Below are 15,762 nucleotides of genomic sequence, written 5' to 3' on the forward strand. Positions count from 1 at the left end.
CACCCCACCCTCTGCGCTCAGCACCTGATTCCTGAGGCAACCACCTCACTTGGCCTAATGGTAGGGCCGGGCTTGCCTGTAAAGGCTGTCCATGTCTGAATTACTTTGTATTTATTTATTTCATTTCATTTCTATACCACCCAATAGCTGAAGGTCTCTGGGCAGTTCACAAAAATTAAAACCGCAGAGTGCAACATAAAACAATATAAAATATAAAAGCTTAGAACCACAATATAACAATAAACCAGAATAAAACCTAGCAGCAATGCAGAGATTTTAAAACAGCAGAGCTAAAAGACTAGAAGTGCTAAAATGCTGGGAAAATAACAAGTTCTTCATCTGGCACCTAAAGGAGTACAATGTAGGTGCCAGGTGAACCTCTCTAGGGAGCTCATTCCACAGCCAGGGGGCCACAGCTGAAAAGGCCCTCTTCCTGGTAGTCGCCTGCCTCACTTCCTTTGGCGTGGGCTCCCAGAGAAGGACCCCTGAGGATGATCTTAGATTCCAGGCAGGCACATATGGGAGGAGGTGATCCTTCAGATAACCTGGCCCCAAGCTGTTTAGGACTTTGAATATTAATACCAGCACTTTGAATTGGGCCCAGAAATGCCCACTTTACAGCAGAGTGGGCAATTTGTGGCTCCAAGGCCATATGCAGTCCCCAGCCTAATTTCAAATATATTTTGGATGCAAACAGTTCAGACCTTTGACAAGAGCACCTTGGCCCTTCCCTGAAAGCCCGCTGGGTCGGAAGGGAGGAGGAGGAAGAAAAGGAGGTGGCAGAGAGAGAGAAAAGGGGTGACCCATCCATTTTTTGCTCTGGCTGTGCCCACTCTTTGCTTCAGCCCCCACCTACCACTGACATGGGGGCCCTGATAGCTTACCCACAAAGGAATGTGGCTCTCAGCAGAAAAACCCTTGCCCAGCCCTGCTTTACAGCGTGCCTATTTATTTCTGTTTCTGATCTTGCACTTATACCTCCTGATCCAGTCCTGTGCAGATGACTCACACCCAGATTTGTTGCAGTTAGAGCAACCTCCCTTTGGTTCTGACAACCTTTGTGTTTTCAACAGCCGCATGACAGGCAGAAATGCAGTACATGCAGTTTTCTCCAACATGGAAATCCAGCACATATGGAATTTATGGCTGTCATGCAGCTGTTAAAGACATGGGGCAATCCTAATTGTAAATGCAGCCCAATCCTATTGCATGTTTACTCAGACATAGGTTCCACTGAGTTAAATGGGACTTCCTTCCAGGCTTGTGGATGCTTACCTACCAAGCAAAATAGCTCCAGGATCCCAGAATCCAATATGAAATCCAGAGAAGTCAATTGAACTGGTTTCATTTTTTTTAACATAAAATCACAAACATTTACAAAAAATCAATTTTTCCCATAAAATCCCAACATTACACCTAGAATTACATCTGTTCTTTCTAATCTTGATAAGACAGTAGATGGCCACTATAAAATTCACCATAACTTTAACCACATTATCCAAAACTGTTTCCCCAATATTTCTGCCATGATGCATCTATTGTATTTCTGCAAATATAGCAACATATTTATGCCACCTACTGAATTGTACCTTCTGCTTCACTCTTTGGAGATAAATATATGCTCGTTCAGAAAATTGGAGTGGTAATGCTCCTTTCCAAATTACTCTCCTGTCCCCTGCCTGTTAAGCTGTTTTCAGTAACAGCAGGTAAGAATGGCAAGACATCCTGAAATCTGTTTGAACCAACCTCTGTAATACTTAAAACCTATGACAATTGAAGATCCTTCATCATGCATCTTGGCCTGCCATTTCCTAAATGCAACCTCTTTAGGATGAGGACTGGATGTTGAGTTCTGAGGACTGGCTGTTGAGTTCTGTTCTTTGACTCATCTCTGACTAATACTTGGTACTTCGTATTATCGAACTAGGGAAAATAGAAGTTTGTTGAGGGGGGGAAGTGGGGGGGGGAATACAATTGGAACAAATTACTTTATGGCACAGGAACAGATGAGTAGTCTACTCCACGATATAGTTAGAAGAAAAATGTATAGGGTTGGAACTTTGGTCATAGATAGGCTGACCATATTTCCTTGAGACAAAAACGGGATATTGGGATGACAAAAACGGGATGGGGTTATGTAATATTCTGTATTCATGAAAAAGTAAGATGATAACAAAAGTTTTATTAGAGAAAGAATCTCTATGGGCAGAATGATGGTAGAAATAACAGTAAGACTCACCCTCCTGGCTTCCACACACTGAATGGGGCTTAGCGACTGCCTCTTGAATTCCCCGCCACTGCAGACAAGCAAGGGGGCGGCGTCTGATCGTCGCTAGCTGAAGAAGCTTGGCCCTGACTGGATAAAGTAAATGGAACTTCCTCTTTCGTCACACTGGTAGTTTTACTGCACGCATTGATTAGCATAGAGCCTTATGATAAATGCGTTCAGTTTTTTACAAAAAATTTAAAACGGGACAAAATTGACATTTATATTAAAACGACGGGACGGTCGGGAAATATGAAAAAAACGGTACTGTCCCATTTAAAACGGTCAGACTAGTCATAGATTATTTAGAAGCCAGTCTTGTTCATTTTAATTCAATTTATTTTCAGCCAACAGTGCTTTGAACAGTGTGTGTGTGTGTACACACACGTGCATGTGCACGCATACACACATACACACAAATCATCAATGTGCAGAGGACAGGTCTCAAGTATGGCACAGGAGAAGCAACAACAGAGGGAGGGGAGTCAAGGGAAGAACACAGAAAGAATTACAGGAGGGCAGCCGTTTCCAACTCCCCAACTACACCGCCATCAGCCCCCAGCCAACATGTCCATTGATCAAGGATGATGGGAGTTGTAGTCTAAACATCTGTAGGGCAACAAGTTGGGGAAGGCTGCAGTAGGGCATGGAGACTAGAGCAGTGTACTGAAGGCTTCATAGAAGAGGTGGGCCAAGGACTGTTTTGAAGTAAGAGATGTGGCATCACGAAGTTATTCTGAGAGACATTTCCAAGCATAGGAAGCTGCAAGGGAGAAAGGCTATAGTCATTTGGAAAGTAGGCCTTTATAAAGGTCACAGGCAGTGATGTATCAGGATATAAGAGCCGAGAGCTAAGTGAGGAGGAGCAAGGCCATGGTGGGCTTTGAAGGTAAGGACAAGGAGTTTGTGCTGGATCTGGGAGCAAACTGAAACCAGTGTAGGGATTTAAGGAGGGAATGTCATGTGATGAGGGTGCCAAGAGAGATTAATGGTTGTAGCAGCCAAGAGCTGGATGGAGGAGAGGGGACAACAGCAGACCAGAGAGGAAATGTTTACAGGAGTCTAGGTGAGAGGGGACCAGGGTGTAAGTCAGAGTTTTTGCCAAAGGGCAGAGAGGAAAGGTGGTGCTTTTGCAATGTTATAAAAGTAAATGCGACATCAGTTGGCAACAGACGAAGTACAAGGAAGGAAGGGGAGAGAGGAGGAGGTAAAGATAAAGCCAAGGCTTGGGAATGGACAACAGAGTGGGTGGTAACTTTGTCAGTGGATAAGGAAAGCATACCAAGAGGGGAGGGGGCTTGATTGGAAAGACTGTATTCTTTCCAGCGCTAGGTGAAAACCTTTTTATTTTCCCAGGCATTTTAGCATTTTAGCTTTCTAGACTTTTAGCTTTGCTGTTTTAAATCTGTATTTTAAATCCCTACACTGCTGCTAGGTTTTATTCTGGTTGTATTGTTATACTGTGGTTTTAATGTTCTATGTGTTTTATATTGTTTTATTGTGTGCTGTTTGGTTTTAATTTTTGTGAACCGCCTAGAGAGCTTCGGCTATTGGGTGGTATAGAAATAAATAAATAAATAAATAAGACTGATCTTGGAAATATTGAGCTTGAGACAATGACCAAGCATCCAAGGAGAAATATCAGAGAATGACCAAGCATCCAAGGAGAAATATCAGAGATGAAACTGAAGATGTGCAATTGCGTGGATGAAGAGAAAAGATTCTATGGGAGAGAGGTAGAACTGAGGGCCAAAACAGACCTTACTTTAAAGATGTAGCTGCTTTTTCATTTTTTACTTGAGATTCAGTGCAGGACCCCTGATTCAGATTTGGCGGTGGGGGTGGCGTTAACCTCCACCCTGCACTGTCGGTTTGATCCAGATCAGGGCCCTGCACCTGCAGTTGCTATTGCAAAATAGTGATCCACTTGCTTTATTATCTTAAGGATCCTTACTTTCTGCTATGCATTCATGCAGTTGCAGCTTTAGTTGGAAGGAAGTTGCATTAAGTCTGTGGGACTAAATTTCCAGTTAAATAAGTTGGGGTTCCTCCTGTTACCAGACCTGTCAAGTCACTGCAAGTGAGGAGCCATTGATTCTGGGCTTACTAGGTGAACAGCGAGCCAGAACACAGGAACGGTGCCTTATACCCAGCCAGACCATTGATCCATCTTGGCCAGCATTCTCTATGCTAACTGGTGGCGACTCTCCGGAGCAGCCTTCCCCAACCTGGGGTGTGTTTCCACCAGTGATTTATTCCAACCTGGCTGCAGGTGGAGGTCACGTGGTTTACATGACATCGTGGCCATCCAGCAGGCATCCTGGAGTTTATCATGGAAAAAACGGTTCTTCTGAGATTGGTTATAGTCTGACTTTTCCTCTTTACTTTGGCCCGGTTACGGTCCTGTTGGGGTGTGTTCCATCACCTGCAGTAGTGTCGGTATCATAGTTCTGCCCATGGGGGGGGGTCGTTCTCCTTCCTGTGACCTCACTGACCCAACCCTTTCCCTCCCCGTTTTCCAGATGTTTCAGTGCTGTTTTGGAGCAGGCTGCCAAGGGACCAACTTTTTAAAAAACATTGAAAATAAGCACTAGATTGCTAGAGTGTATAAGCATGGTATTGCAGGCAAGCGAGTACTCCAACTACAGCCTGAAAATCAGGTTTATCTCAGGTTGCTTCCCCAAAACTACACGAGGGGAGGATCCACGGCTAATATTCCTTTGTGTCCTTCAGTCCCAGGAAATGATGTCGCAAGCTTCATAGTTCAGCTTTCGTATTATACGCTAAAGTGCTATCTCATTATAACACAATTGCACAGATCTTCCATCAATACACATACCCTCTATGTCAGTATCTCGCTATCACTCTATCATGAAATAACACTATCACGCAATTGCGCTATCGCGTGATAGCGCATTAGTTGAGGAGTGCCTGCTGACTCCTATTGTAGTCAGTGAGGTTTGTCCCCGAAAATGCACTATCATGCATTTGCGCTATCACGTGATAGCGCAATTATTCAGGGGTGCCTGCTAATGCAGTAGCCTAGTATTTAGAGAGAAAGGGGAAAAAATGGGCAGAATCAGGCATAGGTCTGGGAAGTCTACTCAGAAGTAACTCCCCTTGTGGTCAATGAGGCTTGTTCCCAAGATTGCCATTAAGGGGAGTAGAGCCTGGAGGGGGGAGCCTCTCTTATTGGTTGAGCAGCCCCTGCCAGTCTGATGACATGCACTTCCAATTCCCCCCACCCCACCCGGAAGTATGTCTCTGTCAGTGACTTATACTGGTGCAGTCCAGTCCTTCAAGGAGCCCTGTGCGGAGCCATGCTGATTCCATGAAAAATCTGGTATTTCTTCATTTGCTTCACCCTTCCGTTGTTGTGGAAACACGGCCTGGTGCCCTCCAATGTTTTGTACCAACTCCCATCAGCCCCAGACAGCATGGCCAATGGTCAGGAATGCTGGGAGTTGTAGTCCAGAACATCTGAAGGGCACCAGGTTGGGAGGCTGCTGTGGAGTTTCAGATGGAGGGGTCTCTCCCAGCTCTACCTGGAGATGCCAGGCATTGAACCTGGGATCTTTGGCATGCAAAGCATAGGCCCTTTCCCAGAGCTCCTGTACCTTTTAATGGTTGCATGGAAGAGGACATTTTTGGAAGGTGCAGCAGCTAATCATGCAGGGCTTGCAAAAGCTGCAGCACCCAGTGACATTCTGTCTTTACACAGCTATTAAAGGTTTAGAAAAACAGGAGTTCTGTCCTGCTTGTTCGGACAGCATAGAGGTTGTCTTGACCTGCATTGCAGTTTTCTCAGCTGTCTTGATGCAGGTTATGTCAACCCCAATGCTGTCAGAACAAGGAAGACCAAATTCCTGTGCCTTAATAGTTGTATCATGTTTTAGAAATTCACATTATGGATGCAATTTTTTGCTCATTATTTTAATTCTTTGACTCACCCTGAGCTAAGGAAGGCATTTATGGAATTACGCTTCCAGACTGTGACCCAGTTTGTACATGAGTTTGTACTACACCAGCCTAAAACCCTGCATCTAAATCGGGGCTTTCTGCTTCCGTTTTAAATGCAGGATCACAACAACTACCTTTTTCACACACTTCCTTTTCCCTCTCCCCTTTCCCCCTCCTTCTCCCCATATCTGAGTCTTCCATATCTTTCATTGATCTCGCTCCTCTTCTTGCCGCTTTTCCTCTTTTCATGGAGGGAACTCAAGTGGAACACAGTGAGGTAATTTGATACCTCATTATCTGCGATCTATTTAAAAATGGAACAAAGGGCATTTAGTGCAGGAGATGCCTTGGAGGTTCACAGCGTCATCTAAAGAGCCCTCCAACTTCCGTGATTGAGCCATCTCAATCACAGGATAAAAGCTCCATCTGAAGGAGCACCATAACACTAACCCATCATTTATTTAACCCATGGGTTGTTGAATTCTGGGTTGTCATGATGTGCAAACCTAGCTGCTCTAACAAACTATGGTTTGTTAAGCATGAACAACCAAGAAAGAGAACCCATGGTTTATTGTTGCATTGTGAACTCTGGGTTGTTTAAGCCATGATTGTCTTTACATGTGAACCCAGAATTGTGGGTTCATGGGTTGTTTCACCAGGCTATAGAAGCAGCGGGCAAGAGTGGTAAAAAACAACAACTCTGCTACTCTACATGCCAGTACTACAGCACCGCAAAGGCATTGGAAATACAGGAAGGGAGCAAGTGAAGGAGGAGGGAAACAAACAACCCAGGGATTGAGAAAACAAATAATGGTTTGTCCAATTGTCTCCCAGACAAACCCTGGTTAGGGCAACAAAGCACGGGTTAGCCATATGTGCAAATGAGGTCTATGCCTTCTTCATATTTGGATACAACATGTGCAAATATTCCCATTTTTTAACGTCTTTGTATATGCAGGGCTCCACAAATAGAGGATTTTATATATTATATATTCTTCTGTGAATTGTGCACCAGTCCCAGGAAAAGATTTTTTGCACCTTAGAAGGAATGTCAAAATTTTGGCTGAGTAAATGGGTAAACTACTTGTAAGGTACAGATCTTTATGTAGCCAGCCAAGTAGATTTATTCACTATGGATACTAGAAGGATTAGAGCAAAGGCCCTAAAAACTGTTCCCTATACTATGCACATGATGAATTGATTTGATTGGTTTGTTGAAGCTTTATTGGAGACTGTTTCTTTTCTGGTAAAATGTAAGAATCTATGATTATATGCAATCAAATTCCCTGACTGACTGAACACACATTATGGGCAAGTGCAAGATGACCTGTGTGGGGAAAGATCCTCAGCAAACTAACTTTGTCTGGATGCCAATGGCCATCTCCCGAAGAGCAAAACTGAGGCATGTACTGAATTAATCAACCCATCCTATGTTTCAAAGAAGCAATATCTAGCAAATTGGATTATAATTGGTTTCAATGCACTGGCTTAACTGGGTTGTAGATTGGATTGCAAATAACATAATGGGTGTTTCTTTGTCTCAACACTTTGTATACAAAACACAATTTACAGTTCAGATCCAGATGTCAGTGCATTTGCACTGTTGACGTATTGCCACCCTTGCTTGGCTAAATACTTGTAATGACTGGGGCTTTGACACCGCAAATTGCTGTCATGTATAACAGTTTGGCTTTGATTTACTTGCTTTCCCCCCAAAGCACCTCTCTCTCTCTCTCGTTTAAAGCAACCACACAACATTCTGCAGAAGCGCTTGATGGAGACAAACATGTCCAGGCTGCGCCACAGCCGAGGCTCGTGCTCTCAAAAGAACGACCTCTCAGCCCAGGCAAATAAACTGAATCAAATGAAACTGGAGGGCCCCAAGAAAACAGAGCAAGAGGACCTCATCTTGGTATGCTGCGAGGTATGCTTCTTGGCCTGCATGTGATCATTGTAGTCCAGTTTCCATTCCAATGAGAGTACTGCTCTTCTCAGTGTGGTAGGCATTTTAGGGCAGCCTTTCCAACACCCTTATGAGGGATCACAGCACTGAGGCGGCTTAAATGGTTACTGTCAGCCGAAATCTTAGTTGATCAAGGGAGCAATCCTATCCAGATAGGCGGCCGCCTTTGAGTTCAGAGGTGGCTGCCTATCCAAAGCAAGGCAGGAGAAGCACGGAGGGGATCATTCCCTCCGCACTTCTCCTGCCCTGCTTTTTCGGCTGGACAGCTAATTGCGGCTGTCTAGCTGTGGGAGGACGGAGCGGGGAAGGAGGCTGCTGTAGAACACATAGGATGTGTTGTACAGGCAGTTCCGCCCACCCCAGAACGCCCCCAGTCACGTCCCTGTTCGGCCACTCTGCACTCCTCTTACGAGTGCACAGGGTGGGGCTGTTTTGTGCTGCCTCTGAGGTGGTGCACAAGTGGGGCGAGGTCGGTTCTCTGGCAACCGACCTCGGAGCCCGGAAAACAACATAACTATGGTCGTCTAGCTGCTGTCTAGCAGCCATAGGATTGCTCCCTAATTGTATGAGTTTTACTCAATTAATTGATTAACTAATTGGTTAATTCTACTTAGATCTACATATGAATAAAACAATGCTAAGAAAAAAACATGTTCTTAGATCATACATGCAGATGTTGAAGCAGGCGCCATCTTAGAAGAGGCATTCCCTCATATGAGAGAATGCCTCTTCTATCATGCTGCCCACTGCCCAAAGTTTTTATATATTCTTTTATTAAAATGATGATTTTTTTTTTTAAATCTGTTGCCTGCTTAATTCAGGGGAACTTTTTTAGTCAATCAAAAGGTTTTATACAATTAACCTAATGGGTTGATTGATTACACTTTGCAGCCCTATTCATTTAGTTGTTGTGGCACAAGTTTTCCTAGTAGGTGATACGTAGTTGTTCATTTGTCCATGATGAGGAGGTGGGCCTTCTCTATTGTGGCACCCACCATGTGGATTGATCTCCCCACTGAGATCAGGCAGTCCCCTAGTGAAGAGTGTTTCTGTTGACAGCTTAAGACACATCTGTTTGCCTGGGCGTTTCCCTGACTGTTAGCATTGCCAGCTACCTCCGGTTATTTTAATGAGTTACTTTATTGTTTCATTACTGTTTTATTATGTTATTGATTAGTTTAATAGTGCTTTGTAATGATTTTATCTTGTGAAACACTTTGGGATTTTTGTAAAAAAATGAAAAGCAGTATAGAAATTTTCTTTAAAAGGTTTAAGAAACCTGGATTGAAACACACGTGGACTGAAACACAGCCAAGGTGAATGCAGCTCATCAGCTAAGTATAGTAGCCCCTTCAAGGGGCTACTTGATCTGCCTCTCTGTTTGCTGCCTGTGTTTGGCCTACAAAAGTGGGTGGGAGGAAGCTTGTCAAGGACCCAGGAGGTCAAAGCTCATGGCTGATGGGCTGCATTTATTTGGTGGGCAACAAGTTGTGCAGGCCTAATATACAGATAAGTGGTGAGGGACTCTGGCAGAGAGAGCCAGGGGCTGCTTCAGACACAAAGTTTTCCTTTGCATGTTGCGTTGCAATTGTGCAGTGCCCTCAGAAGCGTATTAATTTCCTGTGGACAGCTCACTGTGATGTGGCTCTCCACAAATACAGCCATAGCTCTCCGGCAGTAGCAGCATATTTTAATCCGCTCTTGTGGTGGGTATCACTGCTAGGTAGTTGCACCTGTACCCACAGAGAGCTAGGGTGATGCCCTGATGAATGCGTGCCTGGGGCCAGCTGGGGTACAGCATGCAGAGGAAAATTTTGACTGAGTGAATCCAGCCTAGGTCAACATGATAAGAAGTAAAATGAATGGGATTGCAAAAAGTGCATCCTGGTTGATAGAGTACTAAACCTGAAGTTATGTTACATGCATGTGACCTTTGAAAGCTGCAGAATTAATATTTAGAGAAAGCATTGGTACATTGGGAAATCTCCCAATGATAAAAAAAAAGGATTTCCAGACCTGTGGGGTGGGGGGTAGGGGAAAGTAAGATGGTACTTTTTTTCCAAATTTCATTTGCTTGCCTTCAGTTGATTCTTTTAAAGGCTCTGTTTTTCCCCAACAGTGTGCTGGGAAGGAACTGCAAGTTGTAGTTGATACTGGATGTCAGCGCAATATCATATCATCTGCCTGCTTGGAGAGACTAGGGTAAGCATTTTTCTAGGTTGCTACCTAATGAGGTAGATTTAAAAAAAACAACTGCAATTTTCCCACAAATATATGTCTGTCTGCCTGCCTTGGAGCTAAGCTTAGATCCTTCTTTTTTGTGGCGCTCAGGGATTGTATATGAGAACTGCAAAAAAAAAAGTGGTGTGGAGTAAATGGCAAGGCTCCTATAGCGTATAATAGTACAGAACATGACACTGTGTGCCAATGCTGGATTTGCAGGCACTGCAGCATCTTCTGTCTTTGGCCTGCTATAAATAAGACTGGAGACAGACAATAGTTCCTAAGAGAGTTGAACCTGGTTTTGAGAGAAGCATCACTTCCTCTGGTGTACACACAGATTTTTCTTTCGTTCCATTGCTTCCTCCTATCAAATAGGTTTTGTAGGTTTTTGAAGTAACAGAAAAACCTGTTTAGAACGGGCTAAACCATGACGACTGTATACATCCCAAACAGCTCTTTCTCCCTTCTTCCAACCTCTCAGAAAAATGATTGTGTTTTAAGTTGACCTCACGAAGACTCGAAGTGTTGTGCATCAGGAGGGATTTAGTGACAGTCGTCCGAACGGTCATCCAATCTGACCTCACCTCATCAGATTAGCTTCTGATCTTGGATTTGATGGAATCTCAAATCCAAGATCCTGGGATGTTTGTAAGCTAGAGATGTTAAATGGCCTGGGATGTTTGTAAGCTAGAGACACTGAGGTACTGAGATCATTTCACCATAGTTATACAATCTGTAACAATTTACTCACTAACCACCACCTCTCACTGACTGCTGAGTAAATAAAGGCCAGCTTTCTGTAAGCTGTAATGATTTCTGTGAACACCATTGTAGCTCTCAGTGGCTGGGGAAAGCAGCACCCATTAGTAAGCAAAGCACTGCTGAGTGATTTACATGCTTGTTGCACAAAGTCATCATGATAGATTTAGGGGTTTTATGCTGAAAAATAATCTTCCCCTGTGCAGAGCAGGTGGCACCATTTCCCCCCCTTTAGTCCACTGGAACCTGTAGGGATATTTCTGGAGCAGGATTGGCAGGCAGGCCTCTCTTTCTTTAACAGCGCAATGCCAGAAGACGTTTCACAAGTCCAGCCCTTCCCACTGCCAGAAAAGGTGTACTTGGCGTAGGGATGTCAGAGAAATCTGTTCCGTGGGTGGAGTTCGCTGAGGTTTCCTGGGCTTGGCCCCTCAGACTTCGTTTCAGTTCCCACTGTGGCATCCAACTCGATCTGTGGTGGGTCAGGCTAGTTTTCTGGAAATTTTGTGCAAGGGGTGGGGTGGGGAGGTTCTGCAATTTATGCAAATTTCTGAGCAATTTGTGCAAATTCAGCCACAATGTTTTTTAATTTAAAACATTTCTCGGCCGCCTTTCAGGGCAGAAGCCCTCCTAAGGTGGCTTACAACAATAAAATAAATAAAAACGGTTAAAATATTAAAAGTGATAAAAACATAAAAACAATAAAAGGCAACAATTAAAACAACAGTTAAAACCGACAATAAAACCAACAATGATGTTAACAGCAGCAACAGTAGCAATTTATGGAAATTGCTCGGAAATTTATTCAAATTGTGGCACTTCCCCCCACCCCCCAAAATGCGTAAAAAAGTTCCCAGAGGTTGGGGAACAGCCTGTAGATCAGCTTGCAGAAGCAAAATGCCGCAGAACTCCATCAAGCCAAAAAAGAACCGGATGCCCAATCGACGACATCCTTAACTTGTTGATTGATTGATTGATTGCACTTCTATACAATCTTTCTGGAATCAACCAAGGCAGTTTACAAAAATTCAGAAAATAAACCTGATAAATAAAAGCAGAGTAAAACATTAAAAACAACCTTAAAAAGCGTAATAACAATTTAGAAAGCCAAATTCAAAAATTATGTCTTGATCCCCTTCCTGAATGCAAGAAGAGTGGGGAGTAGACATAACTCTAGTCATGTATTATTATTACTATTATTACGATTACTATTTCTGTTATTATTAATTTCTGAGTCCCCTTATAGCCAAAGCTCTCAAGGTGACATACATAATAAAAACAAATAAAAATTCTGCCAGTTGCATAGCTTTTAAAGGTAAGGGAGCACTGACAGACAAAAAGGAGATAACTATTCTGGAGTGAATTCTCGTGGAGCCCTGCATGGACTAAAGCGCAGCAAAGCCGATTCATTTTAAAAAATCCGGTACTCCTCCATTCACGCCTCCTTCCGTTGTCATGGAAACACCCCCCTGGTCAGGTGGCAGTCTCAGTTGTAGGGCTCATATTAAGCATGCAGTTCTTGCTGTTTTGCATCTGATTTATGGGCAGCCACTGAACTGTACTTGCAGCACAATGTTAGCAACCACTAACATAAGTCCCGTTCTCCAGACCTTCATCATTTTGTGACCTTGGAGTGGTGGTGGAGGTGGGGAGGCAGTTTGATATACATGTCTGTGGATTACTCTTCGGTTTTAGACGTCCTTGAAGGATGCTGCAACTGGATCCTTTATTATGGACACAATGCTGTGTTTATGGGGTCCCTTGGGGTCCTCCCTCTTAGGGTCAAACTATACATTATATTAACAGCATAGTGTGTTGCTGAGGATAATCCCTGTTTTACTCTGCCTGCAACCCCAATTCAGATCAGGACCACCGCACACCGGAAGTGGAGGATTAAACTTTCCTACCCACACCATTTCCCCCCCAGATCTTACTAAAAAGAGAGAGAGAGAGAGAAAAAGCCTCCACTGACAACAACGGAGATGTTTTTTCTTTTTTTAATCCCCCACATGTAGGAGGTTGGATTTGGGGAAAAAACAATGGGGTAAAGGTTTAATCCTCCCCTCCTGGTGCACAGTAGTCCTAATCCAAATCAGGCTGGTACACACTTGCTCTTGATTAAAAAAAGATTATCCTCAATTAATATAACTTAAATGATGTCCCAAGGGGATGGGTGGGAAATTTTTCTGGTATTTTTAGCTGAACTGCTTTTTGGAATATGTTTCATAAGTTTTATTTCTTGTTACATGATATGGATAAATCAGTTGCTAGGAGGCAGAGTTGCCAGCTTTTTAAATCGCCCCTGTAGCTGTGTCTTTATATTTGGTCTGCAGCAAACTGGCAGATAATGGAAGAGCTTCGGCTTTGGGTGGTATAGAAATATAATCTATCAATAAGGGCACAATCCTATGGCCGCTAGTCAGCAGCTAGATGGCCATAGGGTAGGTCGGTTCTCAGGAACCAGCCTCGGAGCCCCTGCTCCGAGGTCGGTTCCCTGAGAACCAACCTCCACCCCCATGCAGCCATGCTCTGCGCTTGGAAGAGAAGTGTGGAGCGGCAAAACCAGGGCATTCCTGGGGGCATGTCGGGGCGAGGAAGTTGGAAATGCCGGTACAACACATCCTATGTGTTGTCGGGCTGCCACTTCCGGCTGTCTAGCCGTAAATGCAGGGGGGCTGAAGCACAGAGGGGACGATCCTGTCCGCGCTTCTCCTGCCCTGCACTGGATAGGCAGTCACCTCCAAGTTTGGAGGTAGCCATGTACCCCCATAGGATTGCACCCTCCATGTGTATTTTTATGCTGTTAAAAACTTCACCTGCTAATTCCTGCATCTTAAGGTGATGTTAGAGAGACAAAAGGGTAGACCAGACCCAGCCCTTGCTGCTGCTGCTGCTTTCCTAGGCAATTGGCAACCTCCTAAGATGCATTGTTTGATAAGTCAGCAGCTAAAGTGAGATATCAGTTTGTTGAAATTAACATTTATGATTGTAAAAGTGATATTAGACACCTTTGCTAATTATTGATATTAGTTAGATTATATGTCTCTTCTCTGTCTAATTTGCCTGATTGTTATGGCCTTTGGCTAAACAATAAAGTGAAGACTGATTTGAGAAAATATTTATTTTAATTTTCTTTTTAATCTGACTTCATTTGAATCCAGGCACTCTCCCAGTGTACATTCAGGTTCAGAAACACTGGCCATTTGAGAAAACCATGAAGGATTACTGCTTTCTTGAAACAATGCCCCCGCAGTTTTGTGAATCTTTGATTTTTTGTTTGTTTGTTCTTTAAACAACCAAGTGGAACCTGCAACAAAATGTTGCCCTGTGGAGTGTCCCTGTTCAGGGTTTGAGTCAGCCAGCCATGCTCTCTCCAGGATACCCCCTTCCATTTCCCTTTTTTCCCACAACAGACACCCAGTGTTCTATAGCTACTGAGCATGCTTAACGCTCATTGGGCTGTTTTGGGTCCACCCAACTTACAGATTTTTCCTAAAGATTTTTCATACTTCTGCAAATCTGGGGATGCCCCAAAACCTGCTGATACCTCCCCCTTGTGCATGGATGGTGCTGTTTTGGTTACATACAGACTGGGGATGTGCGATGGTGGAAATCCATTCTGTTTAAGCCCAATGGGATTCTGCAGTGTTTCTGTTCCAGTAAGCAGCAGAAGACTGTAGTGAATTGTTTTCTTCTGATTCCAGAAATGTTTTGCACATTTGAGGGGGAGGTGTTCTGCCCTTTGCACAAATTTGGAGGGGATCTTGAAATTTGCACAAATGATACTGTAATTTTTTTCAGAATATTTTTTATTGGCAATCTTGCACAAGTGTGCATGATTGCAAGTCCATCCGCCCACTAAGTAGCCCTGCAGAGGCATATTCCCTTCTTTTAAGTATCCTTATCAATTTCATCCTCTCCACACACTACTTCATTTAGCCCAAGAGTGCCATATTCCATACTTGTCAAAGAACTTGTCAGTTTCATCCTCCACTTTGGCACTTCCCAAACAAGGCAGGGGGTGGGGCAGGGGGTGGAATTGGTAAGTTCTTTGACAAATAGGGAATATGGCTCTGCTGGGTTAAATGAAATAGTGTAAGGCGAGAATGAAACTGAAAGGATATTTACATGAGGGGAATATGCCTCTGCGGGGCTACATAGCAGAAAGGCACACTTGTGATTGTGCACACTTGTGCAAGATCCCCAATAATGTTTTTAAAAATTACTACACCATTTGCACAAATTTCAAGATCTCCCACCCCAAAATATTTGTGCAAATTGCCTCTGTTTAAAAAAAAAAATGACATTCATGTTTTGGCTTGATTCGCTACAGATCAAGTTGACACGTGTGGTGGGGAAAAAGAACTAAATCCGCAGGGGTGAACCAGAAAAATCAGTCGGGTTTTCACCTCCCAGATGGAATTCCCATACATCCACATAATAAAGATCCACATTTGGAGAATTAGTTTACTATTAGTATATAGCCGGGGCATGCAACCTGTAGTCCCCAAGGCCCACCTATGGTTGCCTGACCACCCCATTACTGAATCCCCCCTGCAGATTTCCCGCTCATTGGGAAATGCCTTTCCTGACC

General features: G+C 43.7%; 1 protein-coding gene across 1 annotated transcript in view; it reads left to right on the forward strand.

Moving 5' to 3' along the window:
- The window catches only part of NRIP3 (nuclear receptor interacting protein 3), a 47,474-nt gene that overhangs the window by 14,294 nt on the left and 17,418 nt on the right, over positions 1-15,762 (forward strand). Inside the window, exons 2-3 of the mRNA XM_084828360.1 lie at positions 7,971-8,150; positions 10,309-10,391. Coding sequence (XP_084684486.1) covers positions 7,971-8,150; positions 10,309-10,391 — 263 coding nt within the window. The remainder of the gene's footprint in view (positions 1-7,970; positions 8,151-10,308; positions 10,392-15,762) is intronic.

The sequence above is a fragment of the Heloderma suspectum genome, chromosome 1 (genome assembly GCF_057233095.1).
Source record: "Heloderma suspectum isolate Gila_16-S chromosome 1, 16-S_ref, whole genome shotgun sequence".
NCBI classification, from domain to species: Eukaryota; Metazoa; Chordata; class Lepidosauria; order Squamata; family Helodermatidae; genus Heloderma; species Heloderma suspectum.